The 20948-nt window shown below is 36.9% G+C and overlaps 6 protein-coding genes across 7 annotated transcripts; 3 read left to right on the top strand and 3 right to left on the bottom strand.

The window, feature by feature from the left end:
• Positions 1-1684: 1684 nt before the first annotated feature.
• Positions 1685-7522, bottom strand: LOC100639404 (probable ATP-dependent RNA helicase DDX23). The gene is made up of 15 exons (XM_019995669.1): positions 7346-7522; positions 7189-7230; positions 6918-7145; positions 6135-6276; positions 5903-5962; positions 5707-5827; positions 5613-5647; positions 5366-5443; positions 4875-4987; positions 4756-4819; positions 4594-4673; positions 3475-3846; positions 2894-3408; positions 2259-2556; positions 1685-2026 (listed from the first exon to the last, which is right to left on the bottom strand). The coding sequence occupies exons 1-15, from the start codon at positions 7417-7419 to the stop codon at positions 1753-1755; spliced, it is 2496 nt and encodes an 831-aa protein (XP_019851228.1). The 5' UTR covers positions 7420-7522; the 3' UTR covers positions 1685-1752.
• A 26-nt stretch (positions 7523-7548) lies between these two features.
• On the top strand, positions 7549-11865 carry LOC100639276 (sterol O-acyltransferase 1-like). The gene is made up of 14 exons (XM_019995670.1): positions 7549-7669; positions 7722-7789; positions 7833-7895; positions 7957-8067; positions 8125-8245; positions 8683-8847; positions 8900-9093; positions 9345-9390; positions 9439-9503; positions 9960-10101; positions 10295-10393; positions 10773-10899; positions 10972-11111; positions 11667-11865. Exons 1-14 carry the CDS (start codon positions 7655-7657, stop codon positions 11790-11792), a joined length of 1482 nt encoding a protein of 493 aa, XP_019851229.1. The 5' UTR covers positions 7549-7654; the 3' UTR covers positions 11793-11865.
• Positions 11866-12152: 287 nt separating this feature from the next.
• Positions 12153-15623, bottom strand: LOC100639150 (sterol O-acyltransferase 1-like). The gene is made up of 12 exons (XM_011405218.2): positions 15538-15623; positions 15295-15494; positions 15049-15159; positions 14594-14714; positions 14349-14507; positions 13995-14188; positions 13893-13938; positions 13776-13840; positions 13386-13527; positions 13072-13170; positions 12868-13006; positions 12153-12589 (listed from the first exon to the last, which is right to left on the bottom strand). Exons 1-12 carry the CDS (start codon positions 15580-15582, stop codon positions 12372-12374), a joined length of 1539 nt encoding a protein of 512 aa, XP_011403520.2. The 5' UTR covers positions 15583-15623; the 3' UTR covers positions 12153-12371.
• Positions 15624-15676: 53 nt separating this feature from the next.
• LOC100639024 (Golgi-associated plant pathogenesis-related protein 1-like) lies at positions 15677-16389 on the top strand. The gene is made up of 2 exons (XM_003386071.3): positions 15677-15764; positions 15812-16389. The coding sequence occupies exons 1-2, from the start codon at positions 15743-15745 to the stop codon at positions 16252-16254; spliced, it is 465 nt and encodes a 154-aa protein (XP_003386119.1). The 5' UTR covers positions 15677-15742; the 3' UTR covers positions 16255-16389.
• A 42-nt stretch (positions 16390-16431) lies between these two features.
• On the bottom strand, positions 16432-17464 carry LOC109581508 (glutamate-rich protein 2-like). Its single transcript, XM_019995675.1, has 4 exons — positions 17355-17464; positions 17246-17303; positions 16947-17018; positions 16432-16684 (listed from the first exon to the last, which is right to left on the bottom strand). Exons 1-4 carry the CDS (start codon positions 17457-17459, stop codon positions 16491-16493), a joined length of 429 nt encoding a protein of 142 aa, XP_019851234.1. The 5' UTR covers positions 17460-17464; the 3' UTR covers positions 16432-16490.
• A 52-nt stretch (positions 17465-17516) lies between these two features.
• LOC100638897 (G patch domain-containing protein 8-like) lies at positions 17517-20941 on the top strand. Of its 2 annotated transcripts, XM_003386070.3 has the most exons (8): positions 17517-17598; positions 17658-17741; positions 17792-17864; positions 18107-18174; positions 18972-19058; positions 19171-19314; positions 19793-19926; positions 20187-20941. In XM_003386070.3, exons 1-8 carry the CDS (start codon positions 17554-17556, stop codon positions 20878-20880), a joined length of 1329 nt encoding a protein of 442 aa, XP_003386118.1. In that variant the 5' UTR covers positions 17517-17553; the 3' UTR covers positions 20881-20941. The 2 variants fall into 2 exon arrangements, with proteins under 2 accessions (XP_003386118.1, XP_019851233.1); XM_019995674.1 differs by lacking the exon at positions 18107-18174 and having other exon boundaries at positions 17557-17741.
• The last annotated feature ends 7 nt before the right edge of the window (positions 20942-20948 follow it).

Genomic DNA, 20948 nt, shown 5'->3' with positions numbered 1-20948 from the left:
TTTCACTTGTTGCATATTGTAAGTTAAATTTCATTTTGCATCATTGGCTATTTACTTTTTCCTTTTATAGTTGGGCCAAGATTTCATCATCCCAATGCAACTCACATAAGGCTGGTCAATAGTGGTATCACTCTAAGCTGTGCCCTACGTGAGAAGACAAATCCTCCATCTAAAGTAACATTTAGTACAACAGTTAAGGAAACCTCCAATGTGGACTGGCTCCCTGAACACAGATTGATCAAGGTGCATAATGCTGTTGTTCATAACAGTGGGAACTATTATTGCACTGCCAGCAATGCTAATGGGAATGTTACACTCTGGTATGTACTGGATATTGGCTGTAAGTTTTGTAATAGTAATAATGATTGCGTATATATCTAGATAGGAGTAATTGTAGGAATTATATCTTAATGTGACATTATCAAACATCAGCCACAATGAATTATTTTACGGCAATAACTGCCGCATGCAGATACTACCATCATCTTCCTCATAAATAGTGTAGCATAATATTATGTGGCGGCTATTGTCGTAAAAGAATATTTCACTGTTTAATGATGTCACATTAAGATATCGTAGGGTGCCTTTCTTTCGAGGGCTGTAAATTTTGCAATTTTTTGAAGATTCACGAAAATTACTTCTGAAAAAATCAAATTATTATGGTACAAGAGATGGCATAAATTTGCAAAAATTAAATCCGCTAAGTGCAAATTTGCAAAATTTACAGCCCTTGAAACAGGTGCCCTACAGTATAATTCCTATGTACAACTACTCTATCTAGATATATATGCAATCATGGAAGATGATGTAGTATCTGCATGTATACTGCATTGTCCATACTAACTTATTTATCAATTCTCATATCATCTTTCATTAACAGATCCTGTGAATGAAACAGTACAAGGATACCTGAGCTATAGTCCAGGAATATTTACCACTAACTATACTTATCTCACCCCTCATGACCAAAGTGTATCACGCTACAGAGTTTTCCTCATTCGTCTTTACCCTATTTTAAAGCCCGTTGCTTGGACAAATTATTATAATACCACATTACCTCCAACTGAGAGTTTTAATGTGACATTTGTTACATCAGAGAGATATTTTTTCATAGCATTTGCCACCAACAAATACACAAATCTTACACTGGTGAAAGCATGCTTTAATATTAATGAGGAAATTGATATGGTATACTGGAAAAAGTGGAAATGCTAATGAGAGACCCTCAAAATGGTTGATTAATTTCAGGACTGACAAATAATAATTTAATGATACTATTAGATACTATCAAGAGTTCTAGTTAATTTTTTAAAAATAAATCTCAATTTGAATTAATTTTCGTGAAAGATACTTCCGGCCTATAATAATTATTACTTTTTGAAAGTGTAGAAAGTTTAAGCTGATTCCAATCAAGTTAAGATTTTTTTTACAATTTTTTCAAGCTGCTCAAAATCAGGCCAAAGTCTCTGCACATGCAGAGTCTTTGTCAAAAATTAAAAGGGAGAGAATTCTCCATTTTTGTAACTCTTTCTGATGCATATACATGTACTTATGTTGCATAGAAAGTTTGAGCTGGTTCAGATCAAAATAGATTTTTTAATGAATTTTTAAAGCTCCAAATGCCATGTACTGTATTGTAGTGCTTGTCAGCTCACAAAGCTTGCATTTGGCTCACTTAGCATGCTTTGTGAAAAACCCAGAGTAGACAAACGTTTTACAATCAAAAATAGCTATAAAGTCATGATTATTCATTCAGTTAGTATAGATGGTCTCATCTTTACGTTTCTTCTGTACAACAGTACCAGGTTTATGCTGTGCATCAGGATGATTCAATAACTCGGAAGGACAGGAGGACACAGGACTCTCAAGCAGCAGCTGCTTCAGATCATAGTATACCGCAGAGTCATCTTTAGTTAGGAAAGTGATTGCCAAACCGGTTTTACCAGCTCGGCCAGTCCTACCTATACGATGAGTATAGTCCTCGATACTCTTAGCCATGTCATAGTTTAGTACCATTGTAACATCTCTGCAGAAGAGAGGAACAAAAATATAAAAATACTATAATACTAATAATTGTTTAAGTAAGAATATACTTGTTTTTTCCATAGTCTCTTTGTGTCATGTTTATACTATTACTACCATTACCAAGAACTAATTATCAACTCTTGTTATTACTACTACAAGTAGTAGGAGACTCTCTTTAGGCATAATTTACTCTTGCTATTACTACTACTAATAATAACACTCCCATTAGTAACCTGATGTCAATTCCTCTGCCAGCAACATCAGTTGCCACGAGAATGTCCTTCTCTCCTTTCTTGAGGCTAGCCAGTGCAAACTCTCTCTGCTCTTGATTCCGTCCACCGTGAAGAGTCGTTGCCCTGTAGCCAATCTTCTCCAGTGACTTGGAGAGAACGTCAGCTCCTTTCTTTTGATTGACAAATATTATGATAGGTGGCTCAACATCGCCACCGGCTAAGATCTGCTGCAGCTTCTTTCTCTTCTCAACCTCAGAGACCATGTACACAACCTGTTCAACCCGATCAACAGGCTTACCTGTAAACATAAAAATTTAGTATTATTATTAGTACACTATCAGTATAATATTAGTATACTATTAGTATATTATTAGGATAATATTAGTACATTATTAGTATACTATTAGTACATGTATATCATTAGCTTATAAAATAGTTTTTCAATGACATATGCATGGGTCTATAAGCATTAGCCATTAGCCTCCTATTAGTTATTTTAGTCGAACAAGAACATACAAATAAAGTGAGTATGAGATTAAATAAATAGACATAAGACTCAGCACACAAAAATAAAAATTTGAGGGAGAGTAGAAATAACATGCAGAAAGTATTGTAGTGAGTTTGTTTGCTCCTACCTATTGATCCAATGTACACTACGCAGGGACGACGGAGGTACGTGCGAGCTAGTCTCTCAACTGCGGGAGGCATGGTAGCGGTAAACATAACAGTCTGACGGTAGCGATGATGAGAGGAATTGATACCAACCAGCATCTTAGTGGGATCCTCAGCATCATCAGAGTCTGGCTTCATGTTAGAGACGGGTAGGTGGGCAAGGATCTTCTGTACTTCAGGCTCAAAGCCCATATCAATCATCCTGTCTGCCTCATCAAGTACTATATACGTGCACTGAGATAAGACGAGGTAGCGATTCTCAAGGACATCAATGAGACGACCAGGAGTGGCTATGACAATCTCGCAACCAAGGCGGAGTTGAAAGCCTTGCTCCTCCCGAGAGAGACCACCAACAAGGGAGACCGTACGGACGTCGAGAGGCTTGGCAAACTTCATCGTCTCCTCTTCAATTTGTTGAGCCAATTCACGAGTAGGAGCTAGAATGATGGCATAAGGACCTTGATCAACGTCAGCCTCCCTGGATGAGAAAGAGAGAGGAGGGAGAGAGAGGAGATAAATATAAAATTACTATTGTCAGACATACCTCACAATCTTGGGTAGACTGGTAACCCAAACCAGTAAAGGTATAACAAAGGCAGCTGTTTTACCGCTCCCTGTCTCAGCGATGCCAATGATATCCCTGTTCTGTAATCCAATAGGTATAGCCTGACGCTGTATAGCAGTTGGTTCCTTGTACCCTAAACCTCTGATCACGTCTGTTATCTTCTCTGGCAGGCCTCCTTCCGACCAGTAGCGTATGGGGTGAGGTACACGCCCACCTTTCGTAGTGATGTTGTAGTCTTCCCTGAATATTCTCCAGTCGCGGTCTGTCATCTCGTCCAGTTTCTTCTCGGTCCAATGTCGCTCGTCCCATTTTATCTTGTCTTCCTTTTCTCTTTTCTTTGACTCATTCTCTCTACAGAAAGAATGTGAATAATAGAACACCACTCTACCCCAAGGAACAATATTTTACTTTATTTATTATTAAACTGTGTACAGGTTTTCAACCCATACAAATAAAAAATTAAAATGGAGTAGTCATATGATCTTCATTTTTTGCCTTGCCTTTAGTTTTATTCCATGGAAAAATTTTAATAATAGAAAAATTATAAACTCCTAGCCATTTTTGATGAAATACCCTGTGCCCATGGTCTTTGCTTTTAGTCTGATTTTTGAGCAAAGTTTTAAAAATGTAAAAAAGTCCAAACTTGATCGGAATCAGTTCAAACTTTCTACACAACAAAAGACCATGTATATGCATCAGAAAAAATTATAAAAATAGAGAATTCTCTCCTTTCATTTTTAATGAAATTTGGACAAAATCCCTGTACTATAGTACAGGGACTTTGGCCTGATTTTTGAGTAATTTTGAAAATTTGTAAAAAATCCACTCTTGGTGAAAACACAAGTACAAGGAGGAGCCTTACAGCCTAATGAGCCAATGGCACAAAACACAAAATACTTTCATGTTTTCATGTGATTGCAACTGAAATGCCAGCACAAAAACATCAAATATATCTGCAACTATAAACTCACAGTGTCATTTCTGTCAAAAAATAAGCACTTGAACTGACAGTGTGTCATTGTACACAACTACATGATGTATTCACGTACAGTGACACACTGTCAGTTCAAGTCTACATGTACATGTACATGTACTTACTCGGCCTGTTTCTTCTCTTCATCAGTTCTCCTACTTTCGAGTAAATTAGAATAAAACTTAGACTGCTCTCTCTTTTGTGCCTATTCAGTTATATATAATGTTATATACAAGCATACAGAGGATAAAATCATGACCAAATTATATTAAAAATCGCTCACTCACTTTAATATCAATCCCGGCAATATGACCACGCCCAAAAAACTGCAACTGGTGTCTATTCCTATACCTACAATACACGTACCACAATATTAAGGTGGGAGAGGCTGTGGGTGTGGCCTTACAAAGGATTGAAATCATTAGAAGTATCTTCATTTGAGTCCCAGTCAAACACAAATTTTCGGTCGGTTAGTCGTCTCATTCGCCTCTTCCTCTTTTCCCCACCTAAGTACCTCGACTAATGGAGTACATGAGAGAGAGAGAGAGTGAGAGAGAGAGAGTGAGAGAGAGAGAATGAAAAGGTAAGATGGTGTCTGATCTTTATGACATACACGTGCATTAATTCCTCATCCCTCTCTTTTCCTTCCTCCCTTTCCTCATTAGCACATTCCAACTGTGTTTCAATTTAGTAAAATATGCTTTAATAATTAACCTTTACTATACACTGTACACCATACCAGGAAAACAGTGCTTAAACACAAGTGAAACATGCATGTAACATCATGTTACAAGATGAACTATTTCATAGGGCATACACGTATTACATGCACATGTACATTGTACATACAATCTACATGTACTTCCATATAATGTACATGTACATGTACATGTAAACCTTAATGGTATCCATTTCTCTGTCCTTGTCCTTCTGTATGAGCAAGTCCTCTCGTTCTTTCTGTCTCTTTTCTCTTTCCTAATGAAACAATGACAACATGTAAATGTTTATACAAGTAAAGCTTTGGGTATTTTTTTATGTGTATGGCCCTAGACTATACATATAAGATTCGGGTAAACATGTACATGTATATGAAAATGTGCATGTGTACATGTACATGTACATTATGAATATGTTACATGCATACCTCAGGATTATCCCGAGAACGATAACTATCCTGACCTGAGAAGAGAGAAAGATGATAAAATAAATCAAAGATGCTATTCTTATGTCACTCTTACTGTGGAGGTACTGCTGGCGTTTGAGTCTTTCTTCTTCCATTTTCTTACGCTGGGCCTCAACCTCCTCTTGACGTTTCTTAAGAGCCAACTCCTCCCTTTCCTTCTTGCTCAGGAAAACAGGCTAAAGAGAGAGAGAAAAGAGAGAGAGAGGGGGGATAAAGTGTCAGGCTATACATCAGTACTTGTAGTAACATACTTTCTGTAGTGCCTGGGCCTCTTGATCTCTCTTAGCCATTAGATCCTCTAATGACAAAGGCTAGAAAATAAAAAAAGATGATCAAAATAGCTCAACAGATTAGCAGACAAGAGCTGGAACTAGCAACTAACTAGCAAACATTATGATTCAAACTATGTGTATCACTACAACTATTACTACTACATGTGTTACATGTACAAGTACGTGCATTATTATTATTCCTTTCTCTTACTTGTCTTTTTTGTGGTTTAGTCTCCATTTCTTCTTCTCCCTGTTTCTCTCCAGTGCCTCCATCTTTCTCTTCCTCGTCCTTTTTCTTTATCGACGGGCGACTCTCTTCTCTCTCCTTTTCCCTCCTCTCTCGACTCCGTGACCTAAACACATCACAAAAGCAACAATTATACACTAATCCTGATATAATGCATTATCCTATTGAAGTAGAAGATTTAGCAAGGGACACTACCATTAGGCTTAACCTTTAACCTCCTTCCTCCTTCCCAGGACTTTCCTAGTACACACAGTAGGTTCCTTATACATGTACAAGTACATATGCATGGATGTACAGCTTCTGTGTATTTGTAAAGTACAATAACATGTTTTGACTGGAAAGCCTTTTTGTGCCATTCCAAAAGTGAAAGGTTTGACAGTGTTTAATTTGTAATATAGTTGTATGTTGATAAACTGTTAAGGCTATACAGAGAATTAGTACTATAATTTAATAAATGTTTACAGCTGGCTAGTATGCATACATACCTATATATGTATCAATACACTTTCATGCACATGTAATCATGCGTGCACTGTCATGTACAAAGTTCAATTGGTAAACGAATAATAAAAAATTCCCCAACTGCCATCTACATGAAACACATGTACACAGTAAAGCATTATTAATCAGACTGTCCTTCAGATAAAGGACACCTCTGTATAACTTTATTGTCCCAAAGTGTCCATTATACAAAAGTTCTACTACTTGCAATCTTGCCACACACTAAATGAATCTTAAAACATGTACCTCTCCCTTCTCCTGCTCTGAGGGGAACGACTCCTTCTAGGAGATTGACTTCTATCCCGAGGGGATCGACTTCTCTTTCGAGGAGAACGACTCCTTCTAGGAGACCGACTCTTATTACGAGGGGAACGACTCCTTCTAGGGGACCGACTTCTCTTTCTAGGAGAACGGCTCCTTCTAGGGGATCGACTTCTTTTTCTAGGTGAACGGCTCCTCCCCCGACTGCCAGATCTAGTAATAATTTAAAACCAATTAAGTACTTTATTCAACTCACCTTCTGTTATCACGTCTCTTGTGTTTGGTTGGACTACGTGACCTAGACATTATTATTGTTATTAATTATTATTGTTATATATACATAATTGATATATACATAATAGTAACAACAATAATTTAAAAATAATAACAGCAATATTAGCATTAATTCGTACCTGGATCTTCTGTCCCTTTTTCTCCTTCTTTCACGGTCCCTGGAACGAGATCTTTCTCTTCTCTCTAATGGCATGATGAGCAGTTAGTAGTGTAGCCTACCTGAGTACCCTCCACACAAATGCACGTTGACTGAACGTCAAAATTGGACAATTATGTTGAAGGGTTAAAAATATAAGTGGGTGGGTTCAATACAAAACAGGCCACTTTTTGCAGTTTAGACTTCACGTGTTGCTGCATAGCCGCTCTTCTTCCCTATCGTTTCACTTTCTGAGGCTGTACTGCTGATAACAAACAAGCGAAAGCAGATCATGAGAAGAAAAGAGGTCAGTGGCAACCCTCCTCTCCTTAGCTTAAACTGGTTACACTTTCCTTTAGGTGAATAAAGGGAAAGGCCGTGGCCTGGTAGGAGTAAAGCAACAAGACTACTCTGAAGATTCTGATAGGTGTGAACAATTTGTTTGTATAACTTCATTTCTCGCTCTTTAGCTCTTCTTCATCTCCCGTTAGAGCTCCTTGCAGGATATTCCGCTCACAGGAATCAGTGACAAGGTAAGAAGAAAGCTTGTAGCTACACGTCAAAATAAAGCATTTTTTGTATTACACTTTGCAGCTCTCTGATATCATCTGATCCTAACTTCCAAGCAATCCATGATGCTTTCCTCATACAACTGTTACTCATATTACTCCTAGCACTTGGCAAGGACTCTTATTCAGCTGGAAAGTGAGTGTCAAAATCTCTTTCTCTGTCTTTATCTTTTGGGTTCTCTCCTTCTGGTAGGTTGTACCTTAACATGTCACTCTTCACTGCTGGATTTGGCTCCATGTCGGATATAGCCACCTTCATAATTATTGAAATATGTCTACATGCTTGGGTGTTGCTAATACACCCATTACTCAATGTAAGAGAGTGGGAGAGAGAGAGGGAGGGAGGAATATAAACTAGGCTGTAATGCATTCTTTGTTCCCTACTCACTGTAAATGTTTTGGAATTTTAATTTAAAGTCAAGCGTGATCCTGTTTATTGATTTACAACACAGCATTGCCTGGTTTATGACACCATAGCTTATCACACTATGTTATTGTACATTAATATCATTGATCCTTATTATCAATATGTGTACACTATGACTATTCAATACTCAGTCACTGTATTGAGTCTATTGTGAGTTTTTAATCTTATTACCAACCCATTCAACTTGTGATTGTGTAATCAATAGTTTTACATAATAAGAAATAGCAATGTACATTATGAATGCAATATAGGATTGAATTACAGCTACCACATTGTACTACATGTATGTGCCATGTACTATTAACTTAAGTTATTTTGCCACAGGTATGGAGGAAGACAAGGACAGTTGGGGGTTGCTGTGGCATTATTGATGTTCTAACAATGATACTCTATGTTGCTTATAACTCCATTAGTTTTGCTTGTACAGTGTATATCATAGTGAATGCAACTCTGCCTCATTTGCTCAATTTAGTTATTGGAGTGGAGCAGGTGAATATTAATAATAATGTCATTGTTATCTTTTTATTTTCTTCATTTTCAGTTTCGCATGTTTATGAAGAACTACTCGTTTGTGCGTGAGAATGCATACAAGGTATTGTATCCTTGGAGCAAGGATGATAAGACTGGCCCTGCTGTGTGGTATGAGGGTCAAATGAGTCCTAAAGTTGGATCATTCCGTCAGTATATCTACTTTCTGTTCTGTCCTACATTATTATACAGAGATCACTATCCTAGGTAATTCTGACATGCCAGTACATTCTGGATGTCATGTGTTGTAAATTTCAATGAATTGAATCTTCGAGTTACCACATGTCACTGCTTTATTTGCCAAATATTTGCTTCCCAAAACAGTAAACAACTGAACTGACTAAGAAAATAGTATAGAGTTGCCATTCCAATGTTTGTCATGCAGCAGAGATAGATAGTACATTATTTCTAATTATTTAATGCAAGTGTACACTGTAACTATTGCAATTTTATTTTAGGAAAAATAGCATCGACTGGTCGTTTGTCCTCACTTCTGGTATTAAGGTAGCAACAGGTTACTTTTGACTTGTTTTCAATATTTCAACACTTTAGTTTCTGTTAGCACTGTGGTCCTCAGTTTTCATATTGAAGAATATCATATTCCCACCTTCGCTAAAGTGAGTGGAGAGAAAGAGAGTACATAATACAAAGGATGTGAAGTTAAGGATTAATATATAATGACCTTTGCTCTTGTAAAGCTTAAGTTTCCATAAACATCCTTTGTGTAATATTACACCTTTACACATACTGGGGATTTACCACAAATGGTGTGTATTATTTGACACTTATACATAGGCGTAGGAATGGGGGGAGGCTGGGGGGGCTGAAACCCCCCCCCCCAACTTTTCAGCAAGAAGGGCTTAGCCCCCCCCATGTTCACATGCTAAGTCATGCTTTTTAATGTTGAGCCCACCCCCAACTTTTGAATCATTCCTACGCCTATGTTATACAAGGTTTTATTATGGAGAGAGAGAGAGAGAAAGAAAGTCATAATTATTATCAGAAAATGTGATCTATAATTATTCTATGTATATACCATTCAGTATTCATAGAACTCTTCCTTTTACTTCTAGACAAGGTGATCTTGTTAATACTCTGTTGATGTGTCTTGTGTTGGCTTTTGTCATAAAGTTCATAGCACACACAGCTATACTGAATGCTTATTTGAACATGATGGCTGAGCTGATGGGATTCGCTGATAGACAGTTCTTTAGTGTATGTAAAGCTGATTGTTTGTATTAAAATTGATTCTCTTTCTCCTGTTCTATCTTCCTTTCTCTCTCCCTTCTCTCTCTTTTCCCTTTCTTTCTTCCTCCCTCCCTCCCTCCCTCCCTCCCTCCCTCCCTCCCTCTCTCTCTCTCTCTCTCTCTCTCTTCCCTTGTCACTGATTGTCACTCACCTATCATAGGAATGGTGGACATGTACGACATACTCCTCTTACTATCGAAAATGGAACTTGCTCGTTCATGACTGGATACACTCTTATGTCTATCTTGATTTGAAGAAGGTAAACACACATTAGCCATTAGCACCTGTATAGTCATTTTAGAAATGCATCATGTATTTCATTTCCGTAGTAGGTATAGTAACCTATAGGATGCAGTGTTTGTAGTGTGTTATTGATAGGGGAAATAATTCTGGGCAGTTGATGTGGCTTCATTGAATAATAGCCTATGTACATTGTACATGTACATGTATGTCTGTCTGTTTACACATCCTCTCTGTAGTACCTTTTTCTTTTGGCATTGCTTTTTGTGATTGAAGTAGCCAAATTGTTTTTATAAGTACTACCAAGAGTAGATGTAATACACGTGGGCACAAAATTGCCAAACTAAAGATTTAAAGCACCCTTCAGTATGTTTTATGTGCTCTTGTCTCATTTTTAGATTTTTGGGAAGAAGTTAGCTGTGTATTGTACACTCCTGGTCTCCTCTATAGTCCACGAGTATCTGCTCTCAGCTGGTACTGGGTTTGTGCTCCCAATAGTTACTGTGCTCTTTGCTGGAGTGGGAGGTATGTCTGGTTACTCTGGCTACAGCTCTTGACTTCCTCTCTTTATTATTATTTACATGTATTTTCCTTTAGCTTTCTTTTATGTACTGAAGCCGCTCAGCACAAGAAGAGCTTCCAACCTTTTCTTTTTGAGTAGCATGAACATTGGTGTCTCTATCATACTGTTCTTTCTGGTAACTGAATATGCTGCGAGGCATTACTGCACAATAAATGTAAGTATATATCTTTTAACTTTGTGTTGACATAAACAGGGTTTCGGATTGCTCATTTTTTGTATTTTTTCTTATGCATACACATGTTTTTATGTTGTGTCCTTATGTACAGGGTTTTTGGTTAAAATTTTCACCAAAATGACTAGGAGAGAATTCTCCATTTTTATAAATTTTTTCTTAAAACATATGCATGTTCTTATGTTGTGCAGCAAATTTGAGTTGGTTCTGAATTTTTTATGAATTTTTAAGTAGCCCCAAAGCCATGTACATTTAATACCATATACATGTAGCTAGAAAGTTTTGTGGCCAAAAACTTTCGTGGTTTGGAATGACACCACAAAATATTTGCAGGTTAATGAGAGGCTGGGAGCCACCAAACCACGAAAGTTTTTTTGCCATGAAACTTTCTGGCTATATGGTACTTTAGTGCTTTTCAGCTCATGAAGCATGCTTTGCGGGAAACCCTGTTTCCTTGTACTGTTGCGACTGACATTGTAAAATCATTGAAATCCACCAATATCATTAAATTGGATATTTGTCTCTATTTCAACACAGGACAATACATTCAAAACTCTATTTCAACCACAAATGTTCTCCTGCTATCGAAAATTCAATAGTCTCGACTCTATACCTCTCGCTGGAGATTCTCAATATAATGTGACTGATACACAGTATGTTTGATCCATGTTGGACTAGGAATGAATATTAGCAAATGTGCACGAGTTTGAATTTCATATGCACCATGGACACCTCACACTACAGTAACTAGTATGCAGCAAGCAGCAGTCAATAATACACACAGTACATATATACATACACACACTCATTCACAAAAGACTAACACTAATATTGCACCACCTACATGTACACACACACACACACACACACACATGCACGCACGCACACACACACACACACACACACACACAAAGGAGCCTGGGTGAATGTATAGATACATCTAACCAAGAGATATGCACCTAATTTATAATGCACTTTATAAAAGTGAAGAATTATTTTTTTGTATTTTCATTCTCACTGAAATTATTTGTGTCTCACAGAAACTTAATATTTAATTAATATTAGACTATAAATAAAATTAATATTAGACTTTAAATAATTAATTTTCTCTTGAGGGAGAGATAGTAAAAACCATTACCTACAACACAGTAAAATCAAAAATAAATTATGAAAAAAAAACAATAGGACGAAATGCAAAGTAAAATAGACAAGAAGAATGTAACTAAAACTAGAGGTTGGCCTTCAGATCTGTTCTTCACTGGATGACATTGTGTAGTAACACTCATAAAAACGCGGTACAAAAGTATTTACGAAACTAATCTCCTTCGGACACAATGCTCTAGCATAGAACTCCATGGTGTAGAGGAATATCATGAGAGACACGCCAAAATGGAGACCGATGTGAAGGAAATAATTCCAAAACTTGACATCTGGGGATGGCCTTATAATGAAAAGAATAGCTACAGAAAATAATAAAAAAAGAGGCAGAGAAATGGACTTAAGTATAAGCATGTATGATTTAACTTGTTGCCCACAAAATTTACCATACAATGGATATATTTTGTCAGGAAAAATTGGAAAGATGAAAGGCTTTCATTATTTCCATTCTGAGCTACCATACTGCATGTAAATATAGCATTTCAGAAATGTATTTTTAAATTTTCTACAAAGGATATTAAACTCTGACAGAATATGCCTACTATATGGTAGAGTATTGTGTCTGCTCCATAAAACTTACATCCAAATATTCCAAAGAGAAGCAAGAGCAATGGCATGATGAATCTCAATGGAGCCCAGAGGACATACTCGTGAAATATACCCGATATGACAATAGTGGGTAGGAAAGCAACTTTGTTGTACAATGGACTCTTAAAAAACTAAAATAAAAAAAGCATAAAAAAATTAAAGATTCCCTTTTCAAATCAAGTTCCTTTTGTCTTACATCTTTCAAGTCAGAGTATATGTATGCTTTGATCCAATCGTGAACTAACAAGTTCCACTTTCGATAAAAAGACGCGAAATCATGACACGTCCACCAGTCCTGAAATAAATTTTTAAAAGCAAGGTCATAAACCATTCAAATCAATAATCAAAATAGACATACTAGAATATGTAACAGCCAAAAAAGGAGAATGGATGCTTATTATCATTACAATGGCAGTAATAACTATTGAGAGAAACACTCTCAAACATGCAAACATTTATCTTGGGCAGTAAAGGTTAAAATAACACAACACAGGCGTGAAAATAGCTCACAGAATAGAATTCTCTGTCAGCAAATGTGAACAGCTCAGAGAAAAGGTTTAGCCATGAGTGTAGGAAGAAGTACCCAGTCATAAACATGTAAAGGAGGCCCCACAATGAGCAAGTGAGGAATGTTGATAGGACATTCTTGGCACTAAAAAACAAAAAAGAACAACAAGCTTAATTTTATTTTCTAATAAGCATGCATGTAGTACTATGTACATGCAGTTTGAGCCAGTTCAGATCTGATTCCAAGATTTTTCAGACATTTTTAACATTACTCTAAAATGCAACAACATATACTATTACTATCAGTAGTACATTGTCTGTGGCCAAATTTCGTGCTTATGTTAGGTAGAAAGTTTAAGCTGATTCCGATCAAAATTGATTAATTATTATTACCTGGTGGGTGGCAGGGAAAAGATTGATTTTGTTAAAATGGTTATAAAAGCAATGGTGATGCAACACTATAAAAGTGAGAACAATAAAGTCATGAAAACTGTACTTAACAAATCTAACCTTTATTAGGCAGGATAACACTCTCATCCACCTTATCCTGGGAGTCCTGTTATTAGAAATAAGAAGTGACAGCTAAAAGAACTACCATTTCCTACTTCTTACCTAGGATAATGATCTCTGTATAATAATGTAGGACAGAATAGAAAGTAGATATACTGACGGAATGATCCAACTTTAGGACTCATTTGACCCTCATACCACACAGCAGGGCCAGTCTTATCATCCTTGCTCCAAGGATACAATACCTTGTATGCATTCTCACGCACAAACGAATAAGTTTTCATACAGAAACGTAACTATAGCAAAGAGACAGGATAACTGAGGTATGGAAAGAAAAATAAACACTTTAAGCCATTCAGATATTAAAGCAATATTATCATCAGATTACAATGATAAAAAAATTATTGGAATGATCAACAACTGCATGACTCAAAGTAAACAGATACCAAGACAAACCTGTTCAACGTTGAGAACCAAGGCAGTGACTGGATACATATCATAATACAGAATCATCCAAATAACTGTTCCATAGCCACAGAGATTGTAGAGGCCAAGGAGAGCTAGGAAGACCAAGTCTGCTATAAGGCCAAGCCAGTTGTGAAGCAAAACCCACAACTACAAAGGATGACAAGAAAGAAATTTTGAAATAAAATATAGTCAAAAAGAAGCTTGAAGGAAGGGAGGGAAAAGAGGTTGCTTACTTTAAAAATAGGATAAACAGAAAATGCTATCAGCTGTAGTACTGCCCAAACAAATAATGTAAACCCTTGATGAGAGAGTGGCCCAAAACCAGAAAAGTAGTAACGAAAATCAACATGTGGCCTGAAAAGAGAAGAACAAAGCTAAAACCATGACAAAATGACCTTCAATTTGATTATAAATAATTCGAAGATATTTTTTAATATTTCGTATACATGTTCAAGCCAATCCTTTGTTTACAAATCTGTGTTTACAATCTTAGAAGACAAGTCAGGATGCTACTCCTTATTATGCAACAAACAGAAAACATTATCATTAATAATATATTATAAACTATCATGAGCTCCAAATTGCCTTTAATAAGCCAAGGGCAAAGCATAAAAATGGCTTGCTATCAATAAATGTATATGCTAATGAATACCCATTTAATAATAATAATAATAATAACAACACTTACTTCCCTGCTTCAATTGAATCGTGTACTAATGAGTAAAGCAAGCCGACACATATCATTATAATAAGTACATGATACAATGCTTCAATGTTCTTATCCTTTGCACACAACTGACTAAAGAGAAGAGAGACAGAAGAGGGATAGTTCAAATGATAAGAGGAAATGACAGATGTCAGCATATGCTATTATTATTAATTTTATAGGTTTAGGGTGCCAAATAAATTTAATTAGTATGTTCACACAACATACGTAAGAAGAGACTCTCTGTTCTTGTATATTTTTCTTTTCTTGGTTGGTACTTGGTCTTTTCCCTTGGACGGGGTCCCTTTCTTCTTTCTTTTGGGAGATTGTTCATCTTCTGCTTGAGCACGTTTCCCTTCCACACTTCCAGTGGCTTGAGTGAACCTATCTCTGGGTATTAGGTCATCATCAGACGTAGTATCGGTGCTCTGTGGAATGAAAACTTATCATACTGTCACCTTCTCAACTTACTTCTTCCTGTGGAACAGGAGACCTTCTCTTTCGCCTTCTACCCATTTTCCTCCTAAGGCTCTATGTAAACATTACACGTGGGTTCCTTCTCCGCCCACTGCGCATGCGCAAATGCAGTTAGTGCTAAAAATCTAATTTTGTGATTATTGTCATGCATTATAAAATCATAGAAATCTGAAGATCTTCCATTACAGATCACCACACAATGGGTTGCTGCTGCTGTAAAGGTAAGTAATTTTTCTTCAGATTTTAATTTAAACCCTGCATTAAAAAGGTTCTAATGGTCCTGATGAGTTCTCCAAGGATCTCCTTGCTGCTCACAACAGATACAGGAGAAAGCACGGCTCGCCTCCTCTCAAATGGTCAGCTGAAGCTGCGGCAAAAGCACAGGAATGGGCAGACCATTTAGCTTCTACAGGCAGCCTCCAGCATGGAAATCATGATGGAATGGGACAAAACTTGGCCTATTACTCTGGCGGTACACTCACAGCCTCATACACAGCAGAAATGTGGTACAATGAAATTAAAGATTACAGTTTTGATCGCCCGGGCTTTTCCTCATCTACCGGCCACTTTACACAATTACTGTGGGCGAGCTCAAAGGAAGCTGGCTTTGGATATACTGTGAGAGGACAGACAACTTATGTTGTTGCCAATTATCTACCGGCTGGAAATGTGCAGGGACGCTTTGAACAGAATGTCAAGCCTGCTGTTTGAAAACAAACATTAAACTACAAAAGATAGTCACTCACAATTATAACAATTTTTATTCCCTAATCTATCTTCTGATTGAATATTGTCCTTTTATATTATTAAATTTTTATATTACTATTTTATACTTTCAACAATAAAGCATTCAGTAGAGACGTACCGCAAGCTAAGGCATTTTAAAAATGCAAGCTAATGATGGTGATTTAATGTAAACAAATAATCAAGGGAGTCTGTGAGAGCAGTTAATGATCCCTTTGATGATCGCTAGCATGACAACCACAATGACGATGACCATTATGCTCATCTACTCCATTAGCCTTTGAACCTTCATCTGAGCTACTGTCATTGCTGTCACCGTCATCATCATCATCATCATCATCATCATCATCATCTTCACTCTCTTCACTGGATGATGATTCTGTCTCCAATTCATTATCTATTACATACAAGAAAAGCAATATTAATACAGTGCATGCCACATAGATGCAGCTCGTGTGTAAAATTAGATACATTTTTGAGGTCATAGAGCCATTAAAGTGGTATTGTGTTCATTAAATTGCCCAATGTTTAGTGTCAATTCCTAGACTATTTGTGGTAATTTATACCAAACACAAACATAAACAGATAGCTTTTGGAGACATTAATTTAATGACCAGCAAAGTTTTGGCATTGCTAAATGTGATTTCTTAGACATTTACCTAACTGGATTCTTTCTTCCAGACAGGGTAAAAAGTCCTGAGCCGTCTTGTTTCCAGGCTCAAGAGACAGAACTAAATAATGATATAGATTTAACAAACAAAAAAATTATGAAATGGACACATGAACAAAGTGCATTCAATATCACAGAGAAAGTGCAAATTATAGTGACAGTGAACATTTAAAATATGGAACATGATATTTTGGGCGTGGCTCAGACCACAAAAATGCCTGCAATGTGCACAGAAACTATAATTATAGTTTCTCAGTAACACTTTTAAGGACTCTGACTTCATAATACCTTTCTGACAGAGCAATCTAGCAGCAGGAAATTCCTCACTCATTACACACCTCAGAAACTAAAATAAATATCAAATTAGTAGTGGTACAACAATACAAATTTTGCATACCTCTGCTAGTAATTCTAAGGGTGCAGTGTCTCCTTGGAGCTTCATAAAGGCTGGGTCAGAGCCAGCCTCTAGTAAAATACTATCAGTTGTGTCAGCGGCTGCCATTTTCTGCAAAGTGCAAAACAAGGCGGGGCTCGTTTGACCACACCCCTTTGAAAATGGCTGCGTTCCTGACCAGTGACCACATCCTCTAAACAAAATGGCGGCTAAGTTCACTAGATTTTCTGAGAAAAGGGACACGACAGTGAGATCTGGGATAGAGAAAGATGATCTTCCTTTTCTGCTCCTTCTTCCTTTCATTAGGCCTCTGATGTTACCTCTTACGATGATGCTGTGGATGGTATAGAACCTGATGAAAGTGCTGGTCTTCACATTCCCATTCCTAAAGTATTATTATAATGTAGTGAATGTCTCTTTACCTTTTATACTTATCTTAGAATAATATGGGGTTCGTGTTGATGCAAAAGATGGGTTGGTCTACCAGCGGAGGGCTGGGAAAGAATGAACAAGGTTAGCCAATTAGGGAACCTCCAATTAATGCCCACCCATTAAAACAACTAATGAGGTAACAAATACTTTGTAACTAACTTTATTACCTTGTTTGTACACAAGGTACATACCTTATTGCCTATAATTAATTGGAACATTGATTAAGATACTCCCTTCTCTCACCTTTTTCTCTCCCTCACCCCTTTCTCTCACCCCTCTCTTTCCTATTCCCTCCTCTCTTGTAATAATGTAATACTAATCAGGTAGGAAGGATCCAATACCATTAGAGCTAAAGGGAGACAACATGGGCCTTGGGAGATTCCAGATGGAGGTAACCAGATATGGGGTCAAGCACTAGGAAATGTGCTTAAACACAAACACAAGCACTTAAATGTTTTAGAATTACCAGCACAAGCACAATCTATAGCTTTAACATAAGTGCTTAAGTACAAAGAACAAGCATTCCCCAGAGTGCTTAATTACATTAATAAGTACTAGATAGTCAATAAGTGTAAAAATAAAGTAAAATTACAATTATAGTTAATTTACTATTGCATCTAATAAACACTAACTCTGTCAATTGTTCATAATAAATGGAAACAGCAGAGAGCTTTGGAGTGATACCACTAATGGTGATGCCATTACCATTCTTCAAGCTAACACACAGTCACACAATGTGCTACTAAACTTGTATACTACATGTACATGTACATGTTTTTTTACATGTGTGGTAAGATTTTTTTTTAATAATAAAAATACAGAATATACATGTACTTATGTGTGTCTGAATGTACATGTACATGTACATGTACCTGTACATGTACCATGTAGATGTATATGTAGATGTACATCTACATGTAGATGTACATGTACACTATTCGTGTGTAATTTTTGCTGTGCTTTAAAAGCACTTTTGTAAATTTGTAAAAGTAATTAAGTACAAGTACGACGAAGCACATAGATTATATTGAAAAGGTACTTTTAAGCAGCATTAAGTACTTAGAAAGCTGTGCTTATTTGTACTTAAGTACAAGCACCAAGTGCTTGACCCCATGCCTGGAGGTAACCCTATATAATATAATTACCCATGCAGTAGCTATAGAGACTTGGCTCTCTCTTCCTTAATAGTTGGACTTAGCATCTGAAGCAACAGAGAAAAGGAAACAATTAGAGATTGAGAAGGAGCTCACACCAGGCCTCATTGATAAATATAAGGTAAGACTAATGATCTATCTACTATTTTGATATATTTCTGACAGTGTGTCAGAAATATATAAAAAACACCCTCTCTTTCTTTAATCTATCTTGTCTCATTCTTTCTTTACAGGCGCAGGTTGCTAAGGAGCTGGCTATAGCTGACGCAACACAAGAATTACGGAAGACCTATCATTGCGAGTTATGTGAGAAGCAGTATAACAAATATTCAGAGTATGACAATCACCTCAACTCTTATGACCACCATCACAGACAGGTACTGTGTACAGTGTATTAAACAATACTATATGCTATTATTTAAATTGTACATGTACTGTGTAGCATATTATGTATGTTATGTGCATACAATGCCTATACATGTACACAACCAATTGTTATCGCTTAGATCAGGACTGATATCAGTCTGAATCTGTACTGATATCAGCCCTGAATCATGGTTTTCGTGTAATCAGTCATGATACAACTGCGAAAATCAGCCATGATACAATCATGATAAAATTTGTACTGATTCATCCCAGAATATCAGGCATGATCTATAATATAATGTGTCAGGGCTGTACCAGTATAGGATATCAGACATGTTCAATTATTTTGGGGCAAAAGTGCTGATTCAGGCATGATAACTTTTGGTTGTGTAGTATGTTCTTATACATAAACTTTATTGATACATAAATTTTTATTGATGTGGCTAGAAGAAAACTCAATGTTATATTTATATTAATTTATGATTTTAGAGACTTAAAGACTTGAAGCAGTTTGAGACTGGCCTAAAGACTAAGACACCCAAGGGGACAGCAGAGGAGATCCAGCAGAAGAAAGCATCGTTGAAAGCTGTTGCTAAAGAGAGGGCACAAATGAAAGTGGAAAGGTAGTGAAGCAAATCCATACTTGATATAATAATAATAACATGTAGAGATAAAAGATGAATGTACTTGTTATTGATTATCAGTTGCTCTTTTGCTACACTAGTATCAGCTAGTCCATTAGTAAAACCATCACTTCAATTGACTTTAACCATGGAATCTTTAAAGTTAATCCAGTTTACTTTTCTGCTCAAACAAACATCATTGTATTTTTATATTATAATACATACAGTATGTTATAATATCTAAACTCCCTCACACATAGATACCAGCAATTATTAGAGGGTGGTGACCTCCCTGGATTTAAGCCAATGGACTTTAGAAAAAAACGTCAATCCTCTTCATCTTCCGGTGCTTCTGCAGTCAAACCTGTGGTTGATGTGGCAGCTATGATAGAGAGCAGAGAAGCTATTGTTTCTGCTCTTCGTAAGAGAAAGAGTGAAGAGATAGCGGAATCGGAGAGAAAGATAGCTGAGAAGAAAGGACGACTGGCGAAATATGGCGTCAAGTTTCAGTCAGCTGGTCACTTGGCAACAATCGGGAGTGAAGAGATGTCCTCTTATCAATCGAATATTCTCAGTACGAGTCTCCAGCCGTCCACCACCTCCTTGGAATCCACAGCAACGTCTTCAAGTGGGTTGTACGCTGGTCGCTTTGTGTCCGCCGGAGAAATGAAAGAGATAAAAGAAGGAGAGGAAGAGAGAGAGAAAAGATTATCTGAACTGCCTCAGGCTTCGGGTCGTAAAGCTGAATTGCATATGGCCGCTGCAAAGAAGGAGGAGAAGGAAGAGAGAGAGGAAGAGAGCGATGATGATGATGAGGAGGAAGACTTTACTTTGTGTGCTAGGAAGAGAATATTAAGAGACAAGGAAGAGAAGGAAAAGAAAAATAACCAGAAGAAGCAGTCGAAACAAATGACACTTAAATTAACAGATAAATATGAGAGCTACTACTACTAATGTTAATGTGAATTAATTATTATTTTTAACGCAAGAGAAACAAGTATAAAAATCCTAGCAGCAGCAAC

Source organism: Amphimedon queenslandica, unplaced genomic scaffold (assembly GCF_000090795.2).
Source record: "Amphimedon queenslandica unplaced genomic scaffold, v1.1 AMPQUscaffold_13436, whole genome shotgun sequence".
Taxonomy (NCBI): domain Eukaryota; kingdom Metazoa; phylum Porifera; class Demospongiae; order Haplosclerida; family Niphatidae; genus Amphimedon; species Amphimedon queenslandica.
Note: the sequence above shows the minus strand (reverse complement) of the source record. Positions and strands in the feature narration are given on the sequence as shown.

What these genes read in the sequence shown, in the direction of transcription:
- LOC100639404 (XM_019995669.1), bottom strand. Translation starts at nt 7,419, where the DNA reads ATGCCATTAGAGAGAAGAGAAAGATCTCGTTCCAGGGACCGTGAAAGA. An exon ending in CAGAGCAGGAGAAGGGAGAG is followed by an intron (nt 6,277 to 6,917) that starts GTACATGTTTTA and finishes TGATGTGTTTAG; the next exon opens with GTCACGGAGTCGAGAGAGGA. An exon ending in GTTCTCGGGATAATCCTGAG is followed by an intron (nt 5,444 to 5,612) that starts GTATGCATGTAA and finishes TTGTTTCATTAG; the next exon opens with GAAAGAGAAAAGAGACAGAA.
- LOC100639276 (XM_019995670.1), top strand. An exon ending in TAATACACCCATTACTCAAT is followed by an intron (nt 8,246 to 8,682) that starts GTAAGAGAGTGG and finishes ATTTTGCCACAG; the next exon opens with GTATGGAGGAAGACAAGGAC. An exon ending in ATATTCCCACCTTCGCTAAA is followed by an intron (nt 9,504 to 9,959) that starts GTGAGTGGAGAG and finishes TTTTACTTCTAG; the next exon opens with ACAAGGTGATCTTGTTAATA.
- LOC100639150 (XM_011405218.2), bottom strand. Translation starts at nt 15,582, where the DNA reads ATGGGTAGAAGGCGAAAGAGAAGGTCTCCTGTTCCACAGGAAGAA. An exon ending in CTGTTTATCCTATTTTTAAA is followed by an intron (nt 14,508 to 14,593) that starts GTAAGCAACCTC and finishes CATCCTTTGTAG; the next exon opens with TTGTGGGTTTTGCTTCACAA. An exon ending in TTTTCCCTGCCACCCACCAG is followed by an intron (nt 13,528 to 13,775) that starts GTAATAATAATT and finishes TTTGTTTTTTAG; the next exon opens with TGCCAAGAATGTCCTATCAA.
- LOC100639024 (XM_003386071.3), top strand. Translation starts at nt 15,743, where the DNA reads ATGGGTTGCTGCTGCTGTAAAG. An exon ending in GGGTTGCTGCTGCTGTAAAG is followed by an intron (nt 15,765 to 15,811) that starts GTAAGTAATTTT and finishes TGCATTAAAAAG; the next exon opens with GTTCTAATGGTCCTGATGAG.
- LOC109581508 (XM_019995675.1), bottom strand. Translation starts at nt 17,459, where the DNA reads ATGGCAGCCGCTGACACAACTGATAGTATTTTACTAGAGGCTGGCTCT. An exon ending in TAGATTGCTCTGTCAGAAAG is followed by an intron (nt 17,019 to 17,245) that starts GTATTATGAAGT and finishes ATCATTATTTAG; the next exon opens with TTCTGTCTCTTGAGCCTGGA. An exon ending in GGAAGAAAGAATCCAGTTAG is followed by an intron (nt 16,685 to 16,946) that starts GTAAATGTCTAA and finishes TGTATGTAATAG; the next exon opens with ATAATGAATTGGAGACAGAA.
- LOC100638897 (XM_003386070.3), top strand. Translation starts at nt 17,554, where the DNA reads ATGGCGGCTAAGTTCACTAGATTTTCTGAGAAAAGGGACACGACA. An exon ending in TTCACATTCCCATTCCTAAA is followed by an intron (nt 17,742 to 17,791) that starts GTATTATTATAA and finishes TACTTATCTTAG; the next exon opens with AATAATATGGGGTTCGTGTT. An exon ending in GCTGGGAAAGAATGAACAAG is followed by an intron (nt 17,865 to 18,106) that starts GTTAGCCAATTA and finishes AATACTAATCAG; the next exon opens with GTAGGAAGGATCCAATACCA.